Source organism: Somniosus microcephalus, chromosome 19, assembly GCF_052327205.1.
Source record: "Somniosus microcephalus isolate GS21.2 chromosome 19, FLI_Smic_1.0, whole genome shotgun sequence".
NCBI classification, from domain to species: Eukaryota; Metazoa; Chordata; class Chondrichthyes; order Squaliformes; family Somniosidae; genus Somniosus; species Somniosus microcephalus.
In genome coordinates, this window is record NC_141005.1 from 37298383 (window position 1) to 37311703 (window position 13321).

At 46.9% G+C, this 13321-nt stretch overlaps 1 protein-coding gene across 1 annotated transcript in view; it reads right to left on the reverse strand.

The window, feature by feature from the left end:
* The window catches only part of LOC147104328 (coiled-coil domain-containing protein 63-like), a 116462-nt gene that overhangs the window by 29641 nt on the left and 73500 nt on the right, over window positions 1-13321 (reverse strand). Inside the window, exon 9 of the mRNA XM_085961571.1 lies at window positions 11965-12157. Coding sequence (XP_085817697.1) covers window positions 11965-12157 — 193 coding nt within the window. The remainder of the gene's footprint in view (window positions 1-11964; window positions 12158-13321) is intronic.

A 13321-nucleotide genomic window follows, 5' to 3' on the forward strand; every position in this document is an offset into this window, starting at 1 on the left:
GTTGAGCTGCAGCTTACAGTCAGCAATTCAATTGTGCTACCGCCAGGTTTCACCATCGTGTTTCAGAACAGGCATGCTTCACGTGGGAAAAGGGTTAAAATCACAAAGGCCTATCAAAATGGCATTATACAGGCAATTTAGTGCTTGTTAAGGGCCTTAACGGCCTATCCTGCCTCTTGGAGGCGGGACGGAGACGGGACCAGTAAACACTGACGTAAGAAAACTACTAGGCACTTGGTCAGAGTATTAAACAAGGCTTTAATCGACTGTTTCACAATATGGAAGTCTAGTTATCCTTCACTAGTTCCTGTTTACAAAATGTCCCTGAGCAAGCCGGGCCCATGCCCGAGTATTTATACTCTCCCTGGACAGCGCCACCAGCAGGCCGCCCAGTATATTTCATAAGTCCTTTCTACATGAATGGCATGATTTATGTCATTCTTCCCGCCTGAAAGATTGGAAGTCCGGCGGCTTCTTTCTACCGAACTAGTCGGACTAACAATAGACGCAGCTGTTTGGATCTCCGTCGGTGGCTGGAAGGCACGTCTCCTTGGACCATGTTTTGGTCCCTGGGTCGCTTAGTTCGTACCAGCAGGCTGGTAGAGTCCGTGTCGCCTTGATCGACCTGAGGGGGACTGGGGAGATCGTGGCTCCAGGTGCGAGCCCCCACAGGCACAGAGCTGGCTTCACCCTGCCCAGTAGTCGGTGACTGACCGGTGTCCTGGCTTCGGATGGCCATCCCGCGGGAAGCGCTCTGTTCCCCAGGTTGATCCAGCGGAATAGCTGGCAGATCCCTTGACGTCCCAGGTAGGGCATCATCCTCAGAGGAGCGCAGGGTATCGGCGTCATTGATACGGCTCCCACCATCGATTGGGTCCGTGGGACCGGTTGGGCAGGGAGCCAGATCCCGGAGTGACACTGCGGATTCCCGGCCATCAGGGTACCGCACGTATGCGTACGTGGGATTGACATCCGTCAGTTCCACTTCGTCGACGAGGGGATCACTCTTAGAGGATCGGACGAATCTTCGGAGCAGCACAGGGCCAGGAGCTGCCAACCATGATGGTAGGGACGTTCCATGAGTGGAGCGACGCTGGAACCCGAAGAATCGTTCGTGAGGAGTAGCATTGGTGGATGTAGAAAGAAGAGACCTGATGGAATGCAATGTGTCAGGGAGCATAGTTTCCCACTGCTGGTCTGATAGGTTGTGTGACCTCAGTGCAAGACGAACAGCGTTCCAAATGATAGCTTTGTATCTCTCAACCTGTCCGTTTCCAATAGGATGATACGGTGTCGTTCTACTTGTGGCGATTCCCCGTTGGGAAAGATAACTTTTGAGTTCGCTTGACATGAAGGAGGGACCCCGATCAGAGTGGATGAAATTGGCTGTAGCGCAAAGGGAAAAGACCTGATCGAGGCATTTGATCACTGCGGAAGTAAGCATATTGGGACAGGGGAAAGCAAAGGGAAAGCGTGAATATTCGTCCACCATAGTAAGCAAGTAGGTGTTTCACGTTGAGGAAGGCAGTGGCCCTTTAAAGTCAATGCTGAGTCGCTGCATAGGCTGCATAGCGTGTATGAGCGAGCCATCCGACGGACGGAAGACTTGCGGTTTTAATTCCGCGCAAATTCTACAAGTGGAGCATGTTTTTCTCGCGTCTTCCGTAGAAAAAGGGAGATTTTTAGATCGCACAAAGAGTAACATACAGGTAACGCCAGGATGGCATAAGTCAGTATGAAGATCCGCAAGAGTCGAAGTTGACATGGAAGAGCAGAATGCACGCTGAGGGTATCTGGGGCCACATTCTCTTTGCCGGGTCAATAATGTATGGTATAGCCAAAGGCGGCCAATTCCATCCTCCAGAGCTGTATTTTGTTATTCTTGATCTTAGTGCGTTTCTGGTTATCCAGCATAAAGGCCACAGAGCGCTGATTGGTTATAAGCGTGAAATGGCGACGAGCGAGAAAATGATTCCATTTACGTACCACTTTGATGATGGCCATAGCCTCCTTCTCGACAGGAGGATAATGGAGCTCGCTTCCCTGCAAAGTTCTGGACAGAAATGCAACGGGTCGACCACCTTGATTCAAGGTAGCCGAGATCGCCACATCCGATGCATCGCACGCGACCACGAAAGGGAGATTTTCATCGATGGAACGAAGCGTGGCTTTTTCCAGTTGTCGCTTGAGGAGGTTGAAAGCTGAAATAGCCGTTGCCTTCAACGGAAATGACTTCACGTGAAGCAGGGGCTGGATCTTGTCGGAAAAGTGGGGTATCCACTTTGCATAATAGGCGAGATTCATAGGAGGAGGGAGCTCCTGAAACGGACGAAGTCGCTCCGGATCTGGTTTGATGACATCATTGCCCACCCAGTAGCCAAGGATGTTGACTGATGGTACTGATTTCACAGATTTGGGCTCATTTAAGGTTAAGTTGCGACGACGGAGAACGTCAAGAAATTTCTGGAGGTTGGCATCGTGCTCCTTCTGGTCATGACTAGCAATGGTGATATTAACCAGATATGGAAAAGTGTCCGTTAAGTTCTCCTATTTGACTAGGTTATCCATTGCCCGTTGGAAGACGGCCACCCCATTGGTGACCCCAGATGGAAGGAGACGAAACTGGTAAAGTCAACCATTGGTCTCAAAGGTCGTATACTTTTTGTCAGAGTTCTTTAACGGCATTTGATGGTATGTGCTCTTTAAGTCAAAAGTTGAAAATACCTTGTAGTTGGCAAGGTTATTGACCATGTCATCGATGCGTGGTAGTGGGTAGGCATCCAGGTCGGTATACTGGTTAATAGTTTGCGAGTAATCGATGCAAAGACGTTTTTTGTGTTGCTTCATAGGATTTTTAACAATGACAACCTGAGCCTGCCAGGAAGATGAACATGGCTCAATGATACCATCAGCTAGAAGGCGAGAGATCTCTGCCTTGATAAAGGATAGATCATCTTGGCTGAAACGTCGTGATTTAGTGACTATGGGCTTACATCGGGGGGAAAGATTGGCAAACAAGGAGGGCTCGTCGAGTGAAGCCACCGAAAGCGCACAAAACGGTACTTTGGAAATAGTAAGCTCCAGTTTTGACCCTCCAAACTCAAAAGTGAGTCTTTTGTGTTGTTTCTGGAGTCCATTATAAAACATGTAATAGCAGAGCACTTGGAAAACAGTGACAGGATCGGACAAAGTCAACATGGATTTACAAAAGGTAAATTGTGCTTGACTAATCTATTGGAATTTTTTGAGGATGTAACTGGTAAAATAGATAAGGGAGAACCAGTGGATGTGGTGTATTTGGACTTTCAGAAGGCTTTCGATAAGGTCCCGCATAAGAGATTAGCGCGTAAAGTTAAGGCACATGGGATTGGGGGCAAGGTACTGACTTGGATAGAGAACTGATTGGCAGACAGAAAGCAGAGAGTTGGAATAAATGGGTCTTTTTCCAAGTGGCAGGCAGTGACTAGTGGGGTACCGCTGGGATCGGTTCTTGGGCCCCAGCTATTCACAATATATATTAATGATCTAGACAAGGGAACTAGATGTAATATCTCCAAGTTTGCAGACGACACAAAGCTGGGTGGGCGTGTGTGCTGTGAGGAAGATGCCGAGAAACTCCAGTATGATTTGGACAGGTTGGGTGATTGGGCAGAAGCATGGCAGATGCAATATAATGTGGATACATGCGAGGTTATCCACTTTGGTGTCAAAAACAGGAAGGCAGATTCTTATCTGAATGGCAATAGATTGGGAGAAGGGGAAGTGCAACGAGACCTGGGTCTCCTTGTGCACCAGTCGCTGAAGGTAAGCATGCAGGTGCACCAGGCGGTTAAGAAGGCAAATGGTATGTTGGCCTTCGTAGTGAGAGGGTTCGAGTACAGGAACAAGGATGTCTTGCTGCAGTTGTACAGGGCCTTGGTGAGACCACATCTTGAGTATTGTGTGCAGTTTTGGTCACCTTATCTGAGGAAGGATGTTCTTGCCATGGAGGGAGTGCAGCGAAGATTCACCAGGCTGATACCTGGGATGGCAGAAATGACGTATGAGGAGAGATTGGGTTGATTGGGCTTATAGTCGCTGGAGTTTAGAAGAATGAGAGGGGATCTCATTGAAACTTATAAAATTCTAACAGGACTAGGCAGGCTAGATGCAGGAAGGATGTTCCCGATGGCCGGGGAGTCCAGAACCAGGGGTCACAGTCTAAGGATAAGGGGATAAGCCATTTAGGACAGAGATGAGGAGGAATTTCTTCACCCAGAGAGTGGTGAACCTGTGGAATTCTCTACCACAGAAGGCAGTAGAGGCCAATTCATTAAATATATTCAAGAAGGAGTTAGATATATTTCTTAAGGCTAAAGAGATCAAGGGATATGGAGAGAAGTCAGGGACAGGGTACTGAATTTGGATGATCAGCCATGATCTCATTGAATGGCGGAGCAGGCTCGAGGGGCCGAATGGCCTACTCCTGCTCCTATCTTCTATGTTTCTATGTAAACCCTGTCCCAGGAGCACATCATTGCCTAGGTTTTTGAGCACCCCGAGCCGGGTGGAGGAATAAGTGCGGCCGTTGAGAATAAGGTCGACAAGACAAAAGCCGGAAGAGTTGGTGGTCAGTGTCGTCAGAGCCATTGCAATTTCCCTGTCCGAGGGTTAAATACGCAGTTTTAACTTACTGACAGCCTGCTCACTGATGAAGCTGTCAGAGCTGCATGAGTCGATTAGTGCACTCAAAATGTGTCCATTTACCGAAACCTTCGTGACCGCATGGGACAGGCTTTGGGGAAAAACAGCTGTGATGGGAGGAGGAGCAGTTTTACCCTTGACAGTTGTAACCTTAGTAGTGGCTCTTGGGGGAGGAGCAGTTTTATAGATAGCAGCTGCAAAACTAACAGGGGCTCTTGACCAGTATACCTTAGAAAAGTGACCTTTCTTACTAACAGAGGCTCTTGACTGACATACCTTAGAAAAGTGACCTTTCTTACTGCAATGACTGCAGGTTGCATTACGAGCAGGACAAAATTTCCTATAGTGGAATGCACCTCCACAGAAGAAACACTTCCTTCCAGATTGCCAAGATGCCGCTAGGGCAGGGTCGTCATCAGTGAGGGCTTCTAGGGTAGGGTCATCATCGGCTAGGATAGAGTAGTCATTGTAGTGTATGTACCTTTAAGAGGAACTATGTTTTTGAAGCCCCTGTATACTGTACTACCAGTAGTAACCACTCGGGTATATAAGCCTGTATAGCGTCTTGTGTAGTTAGTTCACCTCCAGACTTTGTTCAGTAAACACTTGTTAAATCAACTCCTGTATTCCGTGTCTCCATTAACACATGGATCTAACAGTGGCGACGAGTTAGAAACGAACTTACCTGCAATTCGGCAGCACCTCAAGGAGATCGATTCCTCAGATGAAGGTCAAAGCCAGAGGCAAGAAAAAAGAAAGGGAAGCTGTGATTTCACCAGCTAAACGGGCTGGTGGCAGGTAGTGCACTGATCCTTCCTGGGCTGCGGCGGGCTAGAGCTCGATCGGGTGGCTCTGCAACAGGGCCGGGCAGCGAGTCGGGAAGTAGAAGCAAGGAGAGAGAGAGGGTGGAGCACTCAGGGCGTGGCCGGTGCTGCAAAGCAGGTCGGCGTTCAGACCGAGCAGAGGGAGGGGAAAGTCCCAGAGGGTCTGCTCCACGACGGGAACGGTTCTCCAAGTAACGGAGAAACTATTGAAGCGATATATTTAAAAAAAATATAGAAATACCGCAAAAAGCTGCAGGTCGCAACGGGAACCACGGAGAACAGCGTTGGCAGCAGCGGCAGCGGCAGGAAAGCGCGGGAGGCGCCATCTTAACTCGGCGGGGAAGAAAGAAAAGCGCGGGAGGCGCCATTTTAGATTTTCAAGATGCCGAAGACTGGCACTATTACTGCTTTCGATAGTGATATAGAAGATTGGACCACATATGTGGAAAGAGTGGAGGTATATTGCAAGGCGAATGAAGTAGCGGATGATAAAAAGGCATCGGTACTTCTAAATCTGATGGGCGCAAGGACATATGGGCTGTTACGAAACTTGATCACTCCAGCCAAACCGATGGACAAGAATTTTAAGGAGATTGTTGATACCTTACAGGAGCACTTAAACCCAACACCGCTGCTGATAGCAGAACGATTCAAATTCTTCAGGAGGAATCAGCACAAGAATGAAAGTAACGCTGATTACCTCACCGAATTACGAAAGCTGTCAAAGCACTGCCAATTCGGGGCAGGACTGGCAGATTCTCTACGAGACAAATTCGTCTGCGGTCTCTTAAGCGAAGGAACACAGAAAAGACTACTTTCTGAGAAAGATTTGACACTGGACAAGGCTTTCAGTGTGGCTGTATCATACGAAGCAGCAGCAAGAGGAGCTGCAGAGATACAGCAAAAGCCACAAGACTTCGGCACCCATGAAATGACACGGGGTTTCGAGAGATGTTATCGCTGCGGCAGATCCACCCATGACCAGAAGGACTGCTGGTTCAAGGACAAAGCATGCAGGCAATGCAGAAAGATGGGACACATTGCACGTGTATGCAGATCTGGAAAGAAATCCACTGACAGTAAAAAGGTCAATAAGGAAAAGTACAGAAAGGTACAAATGATGACAGACATTAGCTCCGAAGACCAGAAGAGCGATAGCGACTCCGGAAACAAGAGACTAAGCTGTCTCAAATTACATAATGTAATTACCAAAGAAGATTACCAGACCATTTGGGTTACCCTCATGATAGCAGGGTCCCCAGTTAAAATGGAGCTAGATACAGGATCAGCTCTGACCGTCATGAGTTGATGGGATTACAAGCGGCTATTTCCGCATATACCTTTGAAAGACACATCCATTATCTTGAAGACATATGCGGGGCAGAAAGTATACCCCAGAGGGAAAATAAGGGTGCCTGTTGTATACAACGGCAAGGAAATACAGAAGTTGTATTTATACGTTCTGCAAGATGGTGGTCCACCATTGTTGGGACGTGAATGGATCAGAAAGATACGTTTAGACTGGCACTCCATTCAGGCACTGACGGTGACCAGTAAGAAAAAAAACGATGATGACGTCATACCTGGACGATTAAAAGAAATCTTGGCTAACGCCAAAGAAGTGTTTCAACAGGAACTACGAACCCTGAAAGGCGCCACTGCCTCAATAAAAGTGGAAGATGCGGCAATTCCCAAGTTTTTTAAGGCAAGGCCGGTGCCATACGCAATTCGTCCAGCCGTCGAGGCAGAGCTGGAGAATTTGGAAAAAGCAGGCGTGTTATCCAAGGTAGATTGGAGCGAGTGGGCAACACCCATCGTCCCAGTCATGAAGAAAGCGTTGAATAATGATAAATCTGAAGAATCTGTGGGGACTTCAAGGTGACGGTAAACCCGGTTCTTCACACGGTACAGTATCCTCTTCCGAGGATAGAAGATATTTTCGCCTCACTATCCAGAGGGAAACGTTTCACCAAAATTGACTTAGCACAGGCATATCTACAGATGGAGGTTGAGGAGGCCTCTAAAAAGTATCTCACGATAAACACACACAAAGGCCTGTACCAGTACAATCGACTGGTTTTCGGAGTGGCATCAGCTCCGGCTATCTGGCAAAGAGCTATGGAGCAAGTCCTGCAAGGGATTCCGGGGACTCAATGCTACCTAGACGACATCCTTGTAACAGGAGAAAACGACAACGAGCACCTTGCCAACTTGGAGCAGGTGCTCACAAGGGCCTACGAGCAAATCGCCCCAAGTGCGAATTTTTCCAGAAACAAATATCATATTGTGGCCATGTCATTAACGAAGAAGGGTTGCATAAGTCACCTGAAAAAATTGAAGCGGTCGTAAAGGCCCCAGCGCCTGAAAATGTCTCACAATTAAGGTCGTTCCTGGGATTAGTAAATTACTATCATAAATTTTTACCGAACTTGTCGACGGTTCTGCACCCTCTTAACGCACTGCTACAAACGGGAGTAGTTTGGAAATGGAGCGAAGACTGTAAACGTGCCTTCCATAAATGCAAAGGCTTGATCACGTCCAGGGAAGTGTTGGCTCATTACAACCCATCACTGCCAATCAGACTGGCGTGCGATGCATCCCCTTACGGCGTGGGAGCGGTATTATCGCATAGATTCCCTGATGGCTCGGAGCGGCCGATAGCTTTTGCGTCACGCTCATTGAGCTCAGCTGAGCATAACTATGCCCAGATCGACAGGGAGGCACTCAGCCTGGTGTGGGGGGTGAAGAAATTCAACCATTACCTACACGGACAAAAATTTACCTTGTTGACTGACCATCAACCCCTCGTCTCCATATTCAACCCTAAAAAGGGCGTTCCCATTATGACAGCACAAAGGCTACAGAGGTGGTCCCTTTTCCTAGGGGCACACCAATATGACATAGAATACAAAGGAACAAAACAGCATGGGAATGCTGACGGGTTATCGCGCCTACCATTGCCAACGGTGGAAGAGGCGCCTACAGTGGACCCAGTGGAGATGTTCCACTCAACCATAGTGGAATGTTTACCGGTGACAAGTTCTACCATTGAAAAGGAAACGCGAAATGACCCGACTCTCTCACGAGTCTACGATTTAACGGTGAAGGGATGGCCAGCACATGGCGAACCACTGTTGCCAGCATTCTCGCAAAGAAGAGAACAGCTGTCAGTGTGCCGAGGAACCTTGATGTGTGGATCCAGAGTGGTGATTCCACCCAAACTCAAGGATAGAGTGCTAGAGGAACTTCACGAGGGGCATCTGGGTGGAGTGAAAATGAAGAACTTAGCCAGAGCGTTTGTGTGGTGGCCAGGTATCGATGGAGACATCGAAGAAATGACCAAGAGCTGTCTAGGATGCCAGAAGGTCCAAAACGCCCCACCACAAGCCCCTCTACATCCATGGGAGTGGCCCTCATCTCCATGGCAAAGGGTACATATCAACTTTGCTGGTCCATTTATGGACTCAATGTTCTTAATCGCGGTGGATGCACACTCCAAGTGGCCGGAGGTAATAAAGATGTCCTCCACCACCACGGAAAAAACCATCACAGTATTAAGGACCATATTCGCCAGGAATGGGCTGCCTGAACAGATCTGTTCTGATAATGGGCCGCAATTTGTATCTGAAGAATTCAGGAAATTCTTAAAAAACAATGGGGTTAAGCACTACACGTCCGCCCCATACCATCCCGCCACCAATGGATTGGCTGAAAGGTTTGTCCAGACCTTCAAGAAGGCCATAAAGGGCATGGGTAGTGAAGACATAAATCTACAACATAAGGTAGATAACTTCTTGTTTGCGTACAGGAATGCAACACATGTGGTTACAAACCAAACCCCCGCCATGATGTTTTTCAATAGAAGCCTAAGATGCCGGCTGGATTTGGTCAAGCCAAACGTCAGAAGGGACGTAGAAAACCGGCAATTTCAAAGCATGAATGAAAGGTCAACTAGAACCTTCCAGATAGGTCAACCAGTTTTGGCCCGGGACTACCGTACCGAGAAATGGCAGCCTGGAACTATTTGCACACGACTAGGACCGCTGATGTATACCGTGGACATTGGAGAAAGCATAATAAGGCGCCATGCTGACCAGATCATAGAGTCATCTGAAAAAGGACAACCTACACCACAACTCTATACGCCTAGTGGTGAAGCAGAGATACCCATAGTATCTACCTCCGATCCGGTGATACTGGAACCAGATGAACCCGACACTGGCATTGAAGCCGAATCGACCTTGCCAAAAGAACCTACTACACCACCGAGGCGTTATCCGGACCGAGTCAGGACGCCTCCAGAGAGACTGAATTTGTAATTGATTAACTTCAGCAAATGTGTATATTATTGTTCTTGTAAAAATGTTATTTAATGATTACTTAAAATGTTATGTACTATTTATCTAAAAGGGGAGGAATTGTAGTGTATGTACCTTTAAGAGGAACTATGTTTTTGAAGCCCCTGTATACTGTAGTACCAGTAGTAACCACTCGGGTAGATAAGCCTGTATCGTGTCTTGTGTAGTTAGTTCACCTCCAGACTTTGTTCAGTAAACACTTGTTAAATCAACTCCTGTATTCTGTGTCTCCATTAACACACGGATCTAACAGTCATCAGTGAGGGCTTCCGCCCGAGGCCCATTGGAGGAGTCACCAAAAGTGATAGCAGCAGTCCGTGCACGCGGTAAAAGATAGGCATCTGCATATTTTTTTGCTAAGTCCAGAGAACATGCCTGGTCATAGGCAGCTTGTAATTTGAGGGTTTTATTCTCCAACAGACGCTGGCGTATGAAAGGAGATGCAATTCCGTTAATAAAGGAATCATGAATTAACTCCTCCTGGTACTGCTCAGCTGAGACAGCTTTGAGATTACAATCCTTGCTGAGCCTGCGAAGCTTTTGAAGGAATTCTTCAAGTGATACCCCGGGTTGTTGTCAAGTTGTGGCCAGTAGATGCCGAGCAAAAATTTCGTTTGGGGTTTTAACATATAGTCGCTGTAATATTAGGATAGCGGAGTCATAGTCTACACAGTCTTCGATATATTCAAACACATGAGGTGATACATAATTGGCAAATATCTCTAATTTATCAGGAACATTCTCACCACACACCCTGAGGAAGTTGCTGAAGGTACGATACCAGTGTTTGCATACCTTAGCCATTGTAGGTGAATTCAGGTCCAGGTCAAGACGGGCGGGTCGGAGTAGTTTATCCATGATGGATTGATTACTACCTCTGGTTCCCTTCTACCGTTTGAGTCGTAGCTGTCTGTTCCCAAAACCACTCAGAGCATGGAGCAGCAAACAGTCGATTAAATTGACATAAGAAAACTACTAGGCACTTGGTCAGAGTATTAAACAAGGCTTTAATCGACTGTTTCACAACATGGAGGTCTAGTTATCCTTCACTAGTTCCTGTGTACAAAATGTCCCTGAGCAAGCTGGGTCCGTGCCTGAGTATTTATACTCTCCCTGGACAGCGTCACCAGCAGGCCGCTCAGTATATTTCATAAATCCTTTCTACATGAATGGCACGATTTATGCCAGACACGATTTCATGAAAATTGCTTGGAGGCGGGATGGAAGCGGGGTTGGGCCCGCCCGCCAGTTTTTGCAATTTTAACCCCCCCACACGCCTCCAATCCCGCCTCAACGGCCCAATGAAATTCGAGCCCATTGTCTTGCAGCATATAGCGACTCCATAGCAAAAAGTTTTTTTGGCAAAGCTCTGTACTTTTTCTTGGATGCTGAAAATGTTACGTTTCTTACCTTGCAAAGAAAGTTTAAGATCATTGAGCCCGTCAAATATGTCAGCCAAATAGCCCAGTAAAACTTGGAAGTGCTGGTCACTGAAATGATGGTGATGTGGCGATTCAAAGTCAATCAAAAACGTGCGGCCCTCCTTCCTGAGTTAGCAGATTCCTGCCAAAACTTTACCACAAGAAAGCCCTCCAACTTCTTTGATTACCTTCATCTGTCCTTTCAGTTGAAAGAGCTCCTGTTTGAAAAAGTCTTGTGGTTTAAGTTTGAGGGTGGGATGTTTAATTTCTAGAATTGGAAGCGGGTCCAATCAGAGCTGCTTCTAGTGCATAGTAACCGATTACTGTGCACCAGAAGCATCTCTGATTAGTCCAACTTCTGTTTCTAGTAATCAGCGGGAATTCAAACATCTCGGTATGCTGGGATCGCCCTATGAGAAGCTGTATCGGTGTACACATTAAGACAATTTTGCTCAGTTTCTTTAAAATTTCAAGAAATTCAGACTTTTGATATACTTCCTCTGGCTATGTGAGGTTGCATCGGACACTCTCCTCCTCGGCCAGCCTATCCTCCTCGCGTCCCCCCCACCAATATCATTGGCACAGCCCCCCCAGTTTGGGAACCTCTGTTCTCGATCGACCAGTCGAATCTTTATTTCCTGTTTCTGATTAATAGCAGTAAGGTTGTATTGCACTCACCTAAGTATTCCAGTGCATTGTAATTCAAGATGCCTTCGTTACCAGACAATTTCTGCTGGATTGGTGTTAGGTCGCAATGTATTTTCTTGCAAAGGGACTCTATGTTGGATTTTAGTTCATCGAGTGTTTTACTAACATGTGTTTGCATCATTTCATATTTATTAGCCTGTTGGGTTGTATCTTCCAGAGCTTCCTGTAGACAACAACAGACAACTTATATTTCTATTCTATAACTTGTCGAAGTTAGTCAATAATAAGCCAAAATGAAATCAACTATTATATTATCTTGCTAACAGATAAAATAGTGATTTTAGAAAATCATATATAAAATACACTTTTGGTTATCGGCAACAGAATTCAAATGTACTTTTAGGTATCTACGTTCATACAGTTACATAAAAAAAGAGATTCACAGAATTCTTCTTAAATAACTTAGATTTTTTAAATAGATTTCTTCCCAGGGTCCATAACATCTTCTTCAGTGAAGAGAACGACCTGGTATAGAAATTGCTGTGGTCATTGTGAAATGGGTCCTTGAGATAATCAGGAAGGGGCACCCTTTCCAAACACTTTCTCTTCTCTTATTCTCAAGGGTGACCTGGCTGAAACTAGCAAAGCTCTCCTGCCAGGAGAAGCCCAGAGCAATAATATAAGATATTAGATTTAACATTTTCATCCTATTAATGTAAGCACTATAGGCTAAAGATTTGGTTGCATAGCGCCGCGCCAGATGCCATATTGGTGAGGGCGGTCAGGCGGTCATCAGGTGTGTGCGCTGCTGGAAGTATGGTACGTAGGCAGATTGTGACATCAATCAGCGCTCAACGCTGATTTGACGCCAGCGCTGCCATTTTCGTCGTCATTGCTGGAACTAATGCCCGGTGTTAACCTCACACAGCTGAACACGCGTTCAACAGCAGGTAGGTCTCCCCACCAGCGCTATTTAAAGAGATCATCACCAACTTTCAGGTAACTTGCTTTTTGATTTCTGCTGGCTCTGTGTAAGTTTGTGGAAGCGTTTGCAGCTTTCTAGAGTTGTTTAAAGTTGGTGAGGTGACAGGGAGTGGGTGCTGCAAGTGGAGAAGGCCTTGCTTCTGACTTCAAGGGTTCTGGTCAGACCACTTGCTCCCAGTCATGGGTGCTCTAGTTGTCATCCCCCTTGGCCTGCAGCATGACAGGGAGATGGAGCAGAGGCAGCAAAGAAAAGGACACGCTGCTCACAGAGGGAGGAGGCAGAGGGGGAGAAGGGCTCTCAGCAGGAGGCCTTACCCACCTAGGGTCTTCCGAGAGCAATTCTCTTAGCTCAATGGAGGTGTTCCGCAAAGCTGTCGCCCAATCTGTGTTTGGTCTCCCCAAT